Consider the following 15,516-nt stretch of genomic DNA (forward strand, 5'->3'; position numbering starts at 1 on the left):
GAAAATCTTAAATTTATACATATATTTGATTTCATTATATTGGTTATAAAATCATAAGTCCATTATGATATTAAATTATATTATTGATTTATGCATTCAACATATATTAGCATTTGAATTGATATTAAACACAACTTTGTCCAAACGTTTTACAGCACTGCACTCCCACGGACTTCATTTTCGATAAATTGTGGCGGCAGACCAATAGATATCGTCTGATATATATATTGATTTTTCGAACACACTTCATAACGACAAACACGTAGTTTGAATTTAGTATATAAGAGTTTTCGAACGGTTAATTAAAATTAAGGTAATTTTTTGTGTACTAAAATACATTAAATGAACGATGGGCATTGTCCGGTTTATTGATATGCTCATCAATACAACTGCATAGAAAGTGTCACAAGTCAAGCGCAACATATGTATTTCTGTGTATTTATAAATAAATGATGAAAACATTTGTGAATTTCGCGACATTGACTTGTTACAATGCCCGTGACTCTATAAATAACTAATGTGAGTGCTGGACATGGACAACGGAATGTCACTTCTTGACCACACCAATGAATAAGCCAACGTAGTATTTAAAAATATTTAGCTTTGCCATGCGACTTGCTAAGTAGAGTAACAAAATATAGATAGCAGACGAGCAAGGGAAAAATTTATGTATAAATGTATACATAAATATGTATATTTGTATTTTATTGCATATAGAGTACTTTCGCTAGTCAATGGGCTCGAAAGCGAAATGAAAATTGTTACAGAAATGCGAAAAAAATACGACGTGTGTATGTGTGGGTGTGTTGTGTCTGCATGTTTACAGTCCAGAGAGCGTGCGATGGAAATGATAGTAAATGTGAAAACAAACAATAACAAATGTAGATACATATGTACATTCCCACTTATGTATATATATGCAGTATGTATGTTTGTAACTATGAAAATTCCGTCTGGTTAGCCGAGCGAGTGAGAGAGGAACGGGTGCTTGCAGGAACAAGATAGAGTGATGGGTGAGAGAGCGAGAGAGCCAGCGAGCAAGCGAGCGAGAGGAGGTGAGCTGTCAAAATACAGGCCGAGCATATTGCAAATTATTTTGTCGTATTCGTTATATTTTAGTTTGTAGCCAACAACTGGCGGCAAATGCGGCAAAAATAACAGACAAACACCCAAATTATGGCCGACCGTGCGCCTTATGAATGCCCGCGACGAGCGAGTCGTCGACGTCGACGTCGTCGTCGTCGTCGTGGTCGCAGTGGTCCATGTCGTGATCGTGATGCTGTTTTTAAAAATTCGCTAATAGTTTCAAAATTTTGCTTGGCCAGTTCGGCAATAACATTGGAGCTTTGCGTAGGCTATCGTCGTCGTCGTTGTCAGTGAACCATAATTTTAATTTATGATATTTGATTTTATCTTTTTGCATTTATTTGTTGATTGCAAAAAGCAAGAACTGTGCTAACATTTAAAATGCATAATTTACGGTTCACGGCGGAAAAAGAATTATGAGACAGCCAAACACAATACTGAAAAGTGTGAGCGCTAAAAATAAAATAATCGGGACTGCTATTTATGTAATAAAATAATAAAAATAAAAAATATTTTTGTTTAATATTTAAAACAATTTAATTGTGATTAGAGAAAGTGACAAAGTGCTACAAGTGAATTTATAGTAATTGAGCAATTGAAATTATATAAATATATAGTACTTATATACTATATACGATTTTATTTGAAATAAAATTATTTTGCGATTTGACAAAGAGTCAAAGAGCTCCAAGTGAATCTTTATTAATTGAAAATAATAAATTATATAAACATATACTATAATATAACTCTTTTCAGATAATGCAATAATAGGACTACAAATCGACTAGAACAAAAATCAAATAAAAATAACTAAAATAAAACGTAACAAAAATGAGCCAACGCCAAAGCTAACCTCAAGGAATCGAACACAATAAAACTCAGACACAACTGCAGCATCAGGTATATACACACATATATATTCATAATCGGACGGACGACTACGGCGAAGCAACTGCGCCAGCAAAATGTCCACAGCAACCGCCAAGCAGAAGCAGCCACGCGCTGCCAGCGAGGAGAGCATGTCGCCCAAGAAGATGGGCGTGATTGCGCTGGTCACTGTGGTTGGCTGCGTGGCCATCCTCTGGCCAAAGGTGTTCCACCCCATGATGTTTGGCGGCACGCCGCCTAAGCCGAGCTACAAGGATCAGCCACAACGCGGCATGCCTGGCGGTGAGTCTGGAATGAAATAGGCTACCTTTTTATTATTATAATTTCATTTATTTTGATTTATTTATCTTTGAATATTGTAAACGTGTGTCTGTGTTGTTGTTGCTGGTGTTGTGGTTGACCAGGTTGCTGCGATGTCGTGCTTGACAGGGAGCAGTTCATGAATGCTTCGAAGCCCAGCGTCGAGCCATTTGGCCCCCATTTGTATCGCAAGCAGATCAATTTGTACACGGGCGAAATAAGTAGGTCTAAAAAATCCGGGGAAGTTCTTTATTTGAGTTCGTTTATTTGGTTTTGCTTTCATTAATATGTCAGCTATACTAACGGTGCATTTGCTTAAATATAATTAACAACTACTATCACTGTGTTTATAGATTCTCTAGTTTCACGTGCTGATTCATGTTTGATTAATTGAGTTCTAATTTGCTGTAGGCCTACGTCAGGAACGGCCCGCCCACCTGCATCCGGAATCCATTTATCAGGCAATGCGTGAGCGTGGGCGTGCAATACCCGCCACGCCCACCGTGCCCATAGTGGAGCGCAAGACTTCGCCGAGTAATCCACCGCCGCGCATCGTTGACGGACGGGTGAGTTTCCACTTCGACTTCGACTTCGTCTTTGACTTTGACTTCCACTTCGACTTCCATTTCGATTTCGACTTCCAATTGGAATTCGAAATTCGACTTGCACTTCGCTGCAAAGATTCGTCGCTTTGCAGCATTCGGTCGGCATTTGGTCTGAGGGGGAACAGGGGAAACACTGGGCATGAGACATCGGCCAGGTGCTATAAATAGATGCGTTTATTTTATTTGGATTTGGGTTTTGTTTTTATGACACTGCACGCAAATTGAAGGCAAAAGACAGGCAAAAGAAATTATACACAAAAGCCAGCGTACAGCAAGAGGGAAATGAGAAAGCAACAAAATAAAAAGAAAAACACAAAAAAAAAAAATAAATAAATAAAAGAAAATATTGTTCAAATTGAACTTGTGCCAAATCCAATGCGCCACCTGCCCGCGCATCCAATTTGCTCGATTAGCCGAGCACAGATCTTGTAAAGAGCTGCCAGCGCTGCCGACCTTTAACATATAACTATGCACATCTCTCTGTCATATGGTGAGCACAATTTCATTTTGATAAGCAATCAAGTTGGATAATTGCAGCGCAATATATTTATATTTTTAATAATATTATGATGGATGCTTGCGTATTTCTATGACAAATCGTTTATTATGGGAGAGAGGTAGGGGTAGTGTAGCTTTCTCCTTCTCTGAAAAGTTGAGCCAGCTAAACTAAGAAATGTGTTCCAATAAGAATTATGCGTTTTGACAGTTTTCTCATGAACTTTTGTACATACATATATCAGATATTTATTGGATTATTTTCAACACATTTTATTATGTTTATATTTTATATCAACTCAATTTAAATTTGAGATATTTATAAAGAAAATGTTAGCGCTTTTAAAAACTTTTTTCGTTCATAAATAACTACATACATTGTTTATAATTTACAAAATAGAAATAGATTTGAGAGATATGTCAAATCAACTTCTTTTTAATTTTATTCTGATTTATAATTCACAAAATATTAATAATTTATTTGAGAGGAAGAATGAATATATGTATATCAATTTCTCTTTAATTTTATTATTATAATTTGAACCTATTTAAAATGAGAAATCAGTATATAATGACTGTTGAAATTTAAATTTAATATAAAGGCTAGTGCCTTTGAAGAAGAAAACAATATCAATTTTTTAATAATTAATAATTAGTTTATTGTAATACCAGGCCAGCTCCGCAAGGGTGCAGGGTATCTTCCAGTTAAAGATATTAGAGCTATATCCGTGGCTTACCAATTCTTTTGCAATAGTCCAGAGTCCAGAGTCCAGAGTCCTCGCTGTATATTAATCTAAACTCACCTAAAAAACTATAAACTTGATTACATTTAAACTTGTAATAATCATCTAAACTCTTGTATTCCTTTGCTCACCTCAGCCGGGACCCATTCCTGGCATGCGGCCGCCAATGGGCGCGGGCGCCTTCCACCAGCCACAGCAGCGGGCGGGCAGCAGCATGGGCTTCCTGATGCCACTCTATACGATCGGAATTGTGGTGTTCTTTGGCTATACGATTATGAAGGTATGAAATTGTTGAAGCTACTCGAATCCAATTGCTCGCTAACAATTGTTGTTGCAGATTGTTTTCAAGAAACAAATACCAAATGCTCCATATGGACCCACTCCAGGGGATCCCAGCTTCCGCCGTGATGTCTTCGAGCAACAGAATCACAGTCAAGTGGAGGACTTGAATGGCACCAAATTGGGTAAGCTGATGCTTTAAATATATAGATTTTAGACTCTACATAGACCTCTTCTAGTTGCACAATACTGCATCCACACACACTCACACACACACATATACACGCACACACTCACTTATACATATACAGGCACACGTACTTAACTCATAATCAATGCTAATCGAATCGTGCATTTGTTTATTTTTTTGTCGATTTTTTTTGTAATATTGTATTTTGCTGCATTGCGAAAAGGTTGGCGTGAACATCAGACAAGTAAGCTAGAAATACTTTTGATTTGTTATATGAGAAATATATATACATATAGAGAACTTGGATCCTTGATCTGTTTTTGTTTGCTCCGTTCAGTTTTTTAAGATATGTCCTCGTCATTTGACTTAGCAGCTAGCCAAGTGCCATCAATCAATCAATCAATGCTGTACATGTAACTGTATGTGTGTATGTATGATGTATGTATGTGTGTATGTATGTATGTAATTAAGTGTCTACTAATACACTAGCCATAACCAAAGCCACAAACCGAACCGAAACACTTGAGTAGTTAAAGGAAATTATTCATATACCAAAGTGTAAATACACAATTTATGTTTTGTTGATAATCATTTCTTATTTGCTGTACATAAATGATGAATGCTGTTTCGTTGTCCTTGACGATCCCCAATCAACATAATTGTTAGTTTAAAGCAAATCCTACGACCACTTTCTAGGAACTGCAACGAGTGCAGCGACTGCGGCGGCAACGGCGAATGGCAGACGCAACGACAAGGAGCTCTACAATGCCACCTTGTCGGCCACGGAGCTGGCCACGAATCTGTCCAGCACACTGAAGGCCCACCAGCAGCAGTGCCATGCGCCCAAGTCCCTGGCCGAGGTGGAGAAGACGCTGTTCAATAAGGAGACGGAGCAGCTGATGGAAATTGAAAAGCTGCGCAAGAAGCTCGAGGATACCGAACGCGAGATGGCCAAGTTGATAGCCGAAATGAACACCGATCAGTATGAGGCCAAGGTTAGCATCCAAACAGTAGCGCTAGCTGGAATTGGTGGTCCCCCGCTCCCACCGTAGCTCCCACCCAGAAAAAAAAACAATCTCCATTGACTCCATACACACATTCACATTCTTTACTTTACTTTTAATCAGTATTTTTAGTGAGTTCCGATCTCATCGATATCAATATGCTATCCTCTCTCTATATATACATATACATACATATCTCTATATATTCTTTTGTATTCTCATTTATTATTCAAGATGATTGCTATGACGTTTCTCAAGCGGCAGCAAAATTTCTAGTGCAAACCCAACATTTTAGTTACTATCAGATCACAGAGAATAGACCAAACTAAGTACAAGTCATAAGTTCGTTTCTAATTTTGATTTCTAGAGATTGTCAATCCCAACCCCCTTTACTTGTAAATGAAACCTGTAGCTAAAAAGTCAGTTCAGCTCTTGAGTTGCATGCCTTTTGGGCCTAGCCTCATTCGGTATTGTCTCTCTCTGTCTCTCTTCGTCTCTGTTGCACTTGCTTCGACTGTTGCATGTTCAGGCCTGTTCTGTCTCTCTCTTTCGCTGTCAAACTCTTTCTTGCCTTACTAACTCTTGCTCGTCTGTGATCGGCATGCCAAACTCTAGCCATACTAACCAAGCACAAATAACTAAAACTAATAAGTAGCTCTCTCTCTCTCTTTCTACTATCATATTAAATTTATATGACGGGGACATATTTTATAAAAATGAAAACGAGCTTGGAAATAAATCCTATATATACATACATATATATATATATGAACTATATCAATGATATCAATTCATAGAAAGTCTTTTCAATCATGCCAAATCGCAAATCACAAATTCATATTGAAACATGCCAAAGTTCTGAGCCAAATCTAATTCTTCGTTTTCATGTAACACATGTATATTACATATATACATATATCTCTTCCCATTCCAAAATTATAAATATATCACAATATGTAAAAAAAAAAAATAGTTGTAACGGCTATACAAGGTCTTATAGACGCTGCCGATGAGCAATTGAACATGCGAGACGTGCGAGGGGCGAGGATCGAAACTGAAACTGAAACTGAAATTGAAACTGAAACTGATTTGAATAAGGTTAGCGCCGACAAATGGGCCCGCAGCAATCGTTGAACGTTTTGATTTAACTCTTTTATTTTGTTAACTCTGTTTTATTTGTACTTTAACCCAGCCAAGTAACCGAAACATTTACGAGTTTGTGTTTGAGTAAATATTGTTATTGTTTATTTGATTAATTTGTTTAACAATTGTTAACTGTTCTACTTCTAGTTGAGCTCAAGAATATATATAAATATCTTTAAAAAAATGCTCAATTTATTTGTTTGTCTTTTGATACAATTTGTAATTTTATTCGAATACTAATTTCGAACATTATTTTCGCACAGCAACCGGACGACATCGAAAAAACGAATTTGACAAATGTAGAAAACCAAAACATTTCCAATGGGCATACAGCTAACGACCAGCAGGGTATCACAAAGTCGAGCAACACCAAGCAACAGCAGCAGCAGAGAAAGCGACGCGACATCAGCGCTGAGCGTGAAATGACGGTAAAAATCTGATTTGAAGTTTGCATTATTTTAATATTATTTGATATATATGTATATACATGTATGAGCTGCAGGTTCTTGGCATGGAGCTAACAGCTAGTTGTGAGGGCGGTCAGAGGTGGACCGGACGCCCTCCAACACCTGTTTATCGCGCATCCAGTGAACATGTAAGTGGCTCCGCTCCGTTCGCACCTGCCACAGTCAAAGAAAGTTCCAAGCAGCGAAACCCTTTGAAGCAGCTCTCAAAATCGTAATATCTCTTGTCTGTAACTAATTGAACTCCTCCTCTTCCATTGCAGTCCAAATTGGAAGAGAATCTACCCGAGCCGCAATCCATTTACTTGGAAGGCGCCTTGGCTCACGACTCGCAAATTTTGGTAGCCGATTCGCAAACGAAACGCGAGGAGGTCTATGACTCCGAGCTGAATGGATCATCTGAGGAGCCGGCTGTAAGTATAATTTTAATAGTATAATATTAAGATTAATATTTAAATTACTTTGATATTGCAGGTCATACTCAGTAGCAAGATGACGTTATCATTGATTAATTTGGATGCAAATCAACAAAATGGTAGCGATAGCAAGCAGGAAATCGAAAGTCCCTTGGCCGATGATATTGAAATAATTGGACACGACGAACGCTAGAAAGTCTCGTATATATATGTACAATGCAATGCAAGCCATATATATGTATATATCTACATATATCTATGCCTATTTTAAATTTTTTTTTAAACACACACGGTTGAGGATATGAGTGAAAGTTAAGCACGAATGTTATGGACTGATTAAACAAAGTAAAATCCTGTTAGTAATTTGGCATTTGATTTATATATATATATATGCATACATATATATGGCTTATGTATTGTGTGTTTTGATATCGATTTTGTTCTCGAAATCAGTTTTTTTTTTTTTTTTGTCGCTTTGTATCTTTGCATCTGTTCGGTCAACTGAACATCTAAATGTATGCCAAAAAAGAATTCATTAAATGGATATTCATACCTCCTAATTAAATTACATGTAGATTTTTAGTTGAAATGCAAATTAAACTAGTCTACCGCCATCGATTTAAGAACTAAAGCATATTCACTCTGCGAATTCGACAACTATTGTAAACAACAATTTTCGACATTAATTACATCCTCCATAGGAATCCATACTATTATAACTTTCGATTGCACCTCATTATGAAACATTAAATTAATTTTAGTAGCACAGTGTTTTGTGAATTTAATTTAAAATGAATATGTGTAAACTGAAAATAAATTTTAATCTTGATTTGACTCGAACTGGTTTTATTAAACTAACAATATAGAATAATTTCAATACTCAAAATTTTAAATGTGAGCAAAGCCCGCCAATTACGTTACAGTATGTAATGTGCTATCTGCATGTTAAACTCAAAGTGGCATGTTATTAGCAATTTGAGTAAACCTGATGCTTGAGTGCCCGCCAAAGTTGAAATTGGATGCCTAACATACTGAGTATTTTAACAGTGCCACTGAAGCACCGAGTCCTTTAACAGAGCTGAAAGCTCAACAGTAGAGCGTTAGAAGCAGGATAATTTTCTATGAAAATTGGGGTCTTCATTAAATCTAATTAGTTTTACATGAGCGCATCATTTCAGTAAGCACAACAGATTTAAAAGTTTGTTGTTTCAGCTGCCTCACATTTAGAATTAAACTATCGGGTTTGCTATCTTAGCTTTAAATTTTTTATTGTTATAATATTTATATAAATAAATGAACTGAAATGAAGTATTCATTAAAGGGATATTCTTTATATACGGAGACAGTTTAACTACAACTTCATATATATGTTTTCATGAAAGGATATTTTTGCAGAGTATTTTAAATGAATGAACAATTATTATTGCTTAGTGCTGTCTAATGCAGTAAGTCAGTTAGTCAAGCATTGCCCAACATTGCCGGATGGGCGCTTGGGTTGTTGTCTCCGATTAAAATTTAAAATGAATTTGCTGTTGGATTACAGCGATATTCTGTTCAAAATGCAGGATCTGTATTTAAGCATATAAGTCAGTATATCATCGTGCATGCATGGGGTCACAGATTTGCGTATTTCATGAGGCGCCACCAGATGCAACAGCCGAATGGTTCATAAAACATGTAGTGACAGACGCTACTGCCGGCTGTTGCTGCCGTTGTGTGTGGAACAATGAAAACGAGAACAACGGTAAATGTGCAGTGTTTCCGCTGTGTGGGCATGTTAACTGCAGGAGCGAAAGGGAGAGAATGCGTAGGTGGCGGACACCCAAACAGGCAGGCGAATCACGAAACACGAAACAAACGCAAATCCTTTTTATCCATTCAATATGCATATTTACAAGCAAACAAACGAATATAAATGCACGCACACAGGCGAATGCGCCCACGCATACACACACCCAAACACCGCGAAAGGGGTAGAGGAGTAAGCGAGACAATGCGAAGGCTGCTGAGCAACGCTTTTGTGGTTTATTTTTTAAATTGAATGAAACGACATGGAAACGGCCATTATTTTATATTGTCTAGCATAATATGATTGTCTCACATGGTAAGGCCATTTATTCGCGCAAAATATGCAATTTCATTATGATGCTGAAATTAGGTGTGCCATTGCTCTCGCCTGCTGCTCTGTCATGCAATTAAAATTGTTGACGAGCGGGAAGAAGCAGCAGCAACAGCAACAGCAGCAGCAGCCGCAGTAGCAGCAGGAGAAGAAAAGGAGAACAAGAATTCAATTTTTGTGACAGCAGCGCCCTCCAACGGCCAGATATTGTCAACAGCTACTCATAGTGAAAATCCAATAAGCAGCTCCTTGACAACAACAACAGCAATAAGCACAACGTATTGTTGTCGCCATTTTGTACCTTCGTATTCCATTTGTACTATTTGTACTGCACGCAGCGCTGGTCACATTGAATTGATTTTGAGCAATTTTTTCACTTCTCATTGGAAGATAAAATATTATAAGCATATGCGCTGGATGGTTGATTTCATTTAAAAATTTTAAATAATAATAATAAATGTATATATATTTATAAACAAATATTTATTTTTTGGCAATCCTCTAATGCTTATATATTTTTTTATTTATTATAATATTTTGCAAAATTTTTTCTTTCACTTTAATTGTTTTTTTTTTCTTTATCAGGAGAACATGGTTATTTTTTCGTACTTAAAATTACAGTATATTGTCACTGTATATTGTAATTAGTCTAATTATTTATTTAATTATTTTTATTTATTTATTTTTGTTTGTTAATTATTTCTACTTATTTACAGTGTGTTTAAAAAAATATTTAAAGAACTTAAATAGGCTAAACTCTCTTAGTTTCATATTTAGTTTGTAATATTTTAATTTAATTTCTTTTATTTTTGCAGTTCATTTTCATTCATTCATTTTCTCAGATAAGGACTACAATTTCTTGTAAAAACCCATTAGTATTTCTTAATAATTTTGCATAATGAAGTTTCGACTTCGGCTAATCGGAAATGCTTTGTAATTTAATTACTAAAACAATTTTATAACTATATTTGTATCATAAATATGTGTACGCCAAGTCTCATTAGAATTGTTAATAAGGCAGTTATTATTGCCGGCAATTAAAATGGTAATTGGAATATTTGATATTTGCGCATTATATTTATTCAGTTTAAAGTGCATTTGCGATTCGTCGGCTTGGAGCGCGGGCGAGGCAGGAGCTATTACTCAAGATTCCCTTAGCTTTCTTGACATTTTTTATTGCATTTTTATGTCAACGGCAGCTGCTGCTGCTACTGCCAGCCTGCCTAGCTCCTGCCTAGCTCCTGCCTAGGTCCTGCCCCACTCCTGTCACCCTGATACGCTTCAAGTCGAAGCTGTTTGTGTATTTCTGTCAATTGTGCTGAATTGAATTAAAGTGTAAGTCAATGCCAGGTGGTGCAGCTGCTGTTGCGGTGCTGCCGCTCACAAACGAAAGCCACAGCGGCCAGCAGCCAACCGCAGAGGAGGACAAACCAGCCCAAGCGCAGCGTGTCCAGGTCTAGGGCCTTAAAGCCCAGCGAGTTATCGATTAAGTGGACATAGCCCGCCTTGAGGGCGTCATTGAAGTCGGAGACGACCCAATGCTGAAATAGGCCAATGCTCTGTATACGCATGATGAAGTGCTTCAGGGGCGATTCCAGGTGCGAGTCTCGGCGCATGGGGTAGCCAATGACAGGTGCGCCGAGGCAGACGGACGAAAACCGAAAGATGGGCTTCATGGCATACTGCTGCTGCAGCGTAAAGAAATCCCAGCGCTCGACCGTGAAGGGATACGAGTAGCTGAGGTTGAAGCTAAGCAATGCGCTCACCTGTTCACCGGCCTCGGAGCCAACGACCAAGCGGGTCACCTGCTGCAGCAGGTGTGGCGGAACCTGCTGCAAGACCATATCCACCTCGTGATGCTTGACGAGAATTTTCTGCTGCTGGGCAATGAGCTGCTCAAACGTGTCCACCTGCTCGCCCACCAAGGTGGTGGTCAGAAAGCTGCTCAGCTGATTCGAGTACCAGTTGGTCACAACGAAACCCAGCACGGAGAGCTGCAGCGCCACAAGGAAATAGCGGATCGACGGCCCATAAATGCGTGTGGGCGAGCTGAGAAAGAGCAGTTGAGCGAGTCCTGCGAACAGGCACTGCATGGCACGCAGTCCTCTGTTCTCGTTCGGCCCGGGACTCAGAAAGTAGAGGACGAGACTCACGTAGAGCACGGCAGCCAGCAGCAGGAGCCAGCAGTTCCATTGGAACGGACGCAGCAGGTACATGAAGCGAGGGATCTCATTCCGCACCGGCATAATAAGACAATTCTGGGCTATGTGCAGCGGGTAGCTGAGGATGCCCAATTTCCGATCGATGCCCACATACGGATGCATAGTGATCTCCAGCTGGTGCTCGCCAATGAGCTCCGTGATGCGACTCATGTTGACGCTGCTGTCGATGGGCAGAGACTGGCCGCCGTTGCTCACGTGCAGCAACACGTTGTGTCTGTGACAGAACTCCGCCAGAACGCGATAGCCGTAGCCGCGAATGAGCTGCAGGCCCGTGCGCTTGTCCTGCAGGCGAAAGACTCGAGGCAGATCATTCTCCGCCGGCGTGGAAACCACATATTGCTTCAGATCTCGTGGAGCAGCTGGAAAGAGGTGCTCCTCCTCTCCTTCATTCTCCAGGTGCCGCTCAAAGTGACGCACCGTTGGGTACGGCGTGTATCCGTATACCCTTTGCCTGTGCAACACCAGAACTCGTAGGAACTGCAAACTCCACAGCTTGAGAAATATATTGCGTAGAGCCACCTCGTTTCTCTGAGCCGACAGATAAACAACGAGACGACTCTGGCGCAGCTTCCTCAAACGTTCATCCAAGTGCCACCAGATCTGCTCCTCGGTGCTGTAGCAGAACAGAAGACTCAAGGTGTCCGTCTTGATGTGATTTCTCAACGGATTAAACGGATCCGGCTTCCCCTCAGTGCCATCGAAGACATAGCTGGAGCTGCTCAGGTTGCTGTGCAGCCAGCGTATCAAGTCATTCACCTGGTCTCGCTGCACATGGCGACTGATGAAGATGGGCGTGGTCGTCCATCTCTGTTGGCCAGCTGCGCGCCTTGCTATCTCCTGCATAAAGCTGAAGTTGTGCGACAACTGCTGCTGACCCATGGCCCAGGTAAAGGACAGTAGAAGCGGCAGCAGCAGCAGCAGGTGAAGTAGTTTCTTGGTCAGCTCCATGGCTGCGAGTGGACTATGCGAAAGGACAGCCAGTACTTTATAGCGGCACTCGCCCAATTGATTTAATTCAATTTAATCGCACTGCTAATTGAACTTATCTGCGGGCATACGAATCTACCTGTCTGCACACTTATGCAATTATCCGCAATCACGAAGCGCAACTAATTGCAGCTCCTAAGTGTGTAATGGCATCTGACCTAATGGACGGAATAAAGCCAGCCAGGATAATGGACAAATATGAAAGGGAATTGACAAGAAGCGTGTCAATTAAGCTGATAAATTAAGCGATAATTTGGTAAAATTATCATGTGGTCCTCTAACAAATCAATTATATACAGATCCAGCAGCGATATAGCAGATAGATCAGGAATATTATATGTTTTAATACTATTTTCACACTTGACAAAAATATAAAAATATATCTAATTGGATTTTTGTAGGTAGAGATCGAGAAGTAAATTTATTGACATTGTTTGTTTCTTTCTAAATAATTTAAGGGGCTTATTTTTCTTGTTCGATAATGGCTTGATTTCTTTTAGAATTTGCAGGCTTTATGAATACAAAAATTAAAGCAAAAATGTATTTACCGCAATTTCTCATATTAAATAATTGCAGGGAATAAAAAAAAACGATCTTCTTCCGTGACAATGCATATTGAAGCATTGCCGTGACCAGGATTCGAACCTGGGTTACCACGGCCACAACGTGGGGTCCTAACCACTAGACGATCACGGCTATTGAAGACGCTTGAAATGTGGCCGAAAATAAGTGTATAACAGCGCAGCGAGCATTTGCGTGTGTGTGTGTGGCAATGCTTTGGTCAAGCTTTGCTACAGTTTCTTGGCATTCAAACGAAGCAAAACATCAATAACGGCAACGACAATAAAAAGCAACAGCAGAACAATTAACTGTAGAAATAACCATAACAAGAAAAACAAGAGATACAAAACAATACAAGTAAGAAATATGCGATTGGACCCAATCGATTCCAAATTAATTCCATACTACTTAATTTATTATATTTGATAAACACCAATTCACAGACCATAAATTTAAGTTTATCTGTCAAGTATCAGTGATCGTCATAAAATATTTGGCTGCGTATATATATGTATATAGCAAATCGGGAATCACAGTATATTGAAAAATTCATAAAATTGCCAAAGTTCGACTATCGATCATTCTATTTATATTATTTCAAATTAAATCTATCTATTTTAAAGAATAATTAACATTGTATATATGTATATGTAGGCACTTAGTATATATTCATCCATATAGACACCCTAAAATATTTTATAGACTCAGTGTATATATTTTAAAATTGAAAATATTTAGATTCAATATTAGTTAAGCATTTTGATTTATGTTTCAAGAAATAAAGTCTTATAAAACTATAGGCCAACAAGTAAATATTCCCAATTTCGTCTTTGTCGATTTCCTATTTTCGGCCAACATCAAGATACCAAAATAATCTTTAACTTCATAAACTAGTATTACCACAAATTTGCTATATGAAATATTAAATACCAAGTACAGTAAAGAGCAGCTGAAACATTTAATTATCAAGTTATTTTGTCAACAAATAATGGAAAGAAGCACAGTCAATTTTATATTTATATTCTTTACTTTTGTAAATTTGTTCGCGTTTATCTCTAGGTTGAAGTCGCATATCGCAGTCGCTGACTACCTTCGTATACTTTTCCATATTTCTATTAATTTTTTATTTGTACTATAATATTGTGATTCTAATATATTAACGTTAATTAATATCTTCTAATATACGATTTTTTTTTGTTTTTGTTTAAATTGATTTCAATGAATTCTATTTTTAATATGTTAGCAAAATTTATTTTTAGAAGTGTTTGTTGAACTTTTGGGTATAAATACTACTAACAGCAATACGGAAAAATAATTTATAAATAGAGCATTTCTTTATCTGAATAAATAAATAAAAAAATAATTTTTAATAATTCATAAAATTATTTCTTTTTTTCGAATATAAGAAATAATTTTCAAATTTTCATTTATTGTAAAATAAAAAAAAAAAATAAAAAAAAAAAGAAACAAACAAGTACAGAGAACAAATAAATATTTTTTAATGCATTCTCAATAATTCATTAATAAAAAAAAAAAAATTGATCTTCTCCGTGACAATGCATATTGCAGCATTGCCGTGACCAGGATTCGAACCTGGGTTACCACGGCCACAACGTGGGGTCCTAACCACTAGACGATCACGGCTATTGAAGACGCTGAAGTGGCGACGCAAAAAAGCTCATATCAACGCACCATATGTATGTTTGTGTGTGCGCGCGTCTATATCACTGCTTTGGTCAAGCTTTGCTACAATTCTCGTGCTTCAAACAACTTGTTTATGGAGCAAGTACACCAATAACGGCAACAATAACAAACAGTAACAGCAACAGTAGCAGCAGCTGCAGCAATAACAATAACAGCAGCAACAACAACAACAAGAGAAACAATAAAAGCAAAATAAAGAAAAGTAAATTCAACGGTGAAAGGCAGCTAGCTGAGCAAAACCCGCCCAACTCAGCGGAGCAAGTACGGAAGACAGACTAAACAACCAACCGACAGATGGACGGACAGACGG

General features: G+C 38.1%; 2 protein-coding genes and 2 non-coding genes across 29 annotated transcripts; 1 reads left to right on the forward strand and 3 right to left on the reverse strand.

Annotated features, from left to right (window-relative positions):
• The first annotated feature begins 209 nt into the window (after positions 1–209).
• On the forward strand, positions 210–8,173 carry LOC6580655 (resistance to inhibitors of cholinesterase protein 3). Of its 26 annotated transcripts, none has more exons than XM_015164359.3 (12): positions 211–313; positions 1,843–2,256; positions 2,379–2,495; positions 2,686–2,840; positions 4,254–4,397; positions 4,455–4,581; positions 4,810–4,830; positions 5,283–5,581; positions 6,997–7,161; positions 7,236–7,328; positions 7,461–7,610; positions 7,672–8,173. In XM_015164359.3, exons 2-12 carry the CDS (start codon positions 2,052–2,054, stop codon positions 7,804–7,806), a joined length of 1,611 nt encoding a protein of 536 aa, XP_015019845.1. In that variant the 5' UTR covers positions 211–313; positions 1,843–2,051; the 3' UTR covers positions 7,807–8,173. The 26 variants fall into 26 exon arrangements, 22 of the variants coding, with proteins under 22 accessions (XP_015019845.1, XP_032586342.1, XP_032586337.1 ...); XM_032730451.2 differs by lacking the exon at positions 5,283–5,581 and adding an exon at positions 6,564–6,688; XM_015164343.3 differs by lacking the exon at positions 211–313 and adding an exon at positions 1,282–1,372.
• Positions 8,174–11,072: 2,899 nt separating this feature from the next.
• LOC6580656 lies at positions 11,073–12,902 on the reverse strand. Its single transcript, XM_002006442.3, has one exon. It carries the CDS (start codon positions 12,900–12,902, stop codon positions 11,073–11,075), a length of 1,830 nt encoding a protein of 609 aa, XP_002006478.1.
• A 663-nt stretch (positions 12,903–13,565) lies between these two features.
• On the reverse strand, positions 13,566–13,637 carry Trnah-gug. Its single transcript has one exon. It is a non-coding gene; the product is annotated as a tRNA-His (tRNA).
• Positions 13,638–15,074: 1,437 nt separating this feature from the next.
• Positions 15,075–15,146, reverse strand: Trnah-gug. Its single transcript has one exon. It is a non-coding gene; the product is annotated as a tRNA-His (tRNA).
• Positions 15,147–15,516: the final 370 nt, after the last annotated feature.

The sequence above is a fragment of the Drosophila mojavensis genome, unplaced genomic scaffold (genome assembly GCF_018153725.1).
Source record: "Drosophila mojavensis isolate 15081-1352.22 unplaced genomic scaffold, ASM1815372v1 contig_81, whole genome shotgun sequence".
Classification (NCBI taxonomy): Eukaryota; Metazoa; Arthropoda; class Insecta; order Diptera; family Drosophilidae; genus Drosophila; species Drosophila mojavensis.

Excerpts from the sequence above, each read along its gene's own strand:
- LOC6580655 (XM_015164359.3), top strand. The coding sequence starts at position 2,052 with ATGTCCACAGCAACCGCCAAGCAGAAGCAGCCACGCGCTGCCAGCGAG. Across the intron at positions 2,841-4,253 it reads CGCGCATCGTTGACGGACGG|CCGGGACCCATTCCTGGCAT; the intron begins GTGAGTTTCCAC and ends TGCTCACCTCAG. Across the intron at positions 4,831-5,282 it reads TTGGCGTGAACATCAGACAA|GAACTGCAACGAGTGCAGCG; the intron begins GTAAGCTAGAAA and ends ACCACTTTCTAG.
- LOC6580656 (XM_002006442.3), bottom strand. The coding sequence starts at position 12,902 with ATGGAGCTGACCAAGAAACTACTTCACCTGCTGCTGCTGCTGCCGCTT.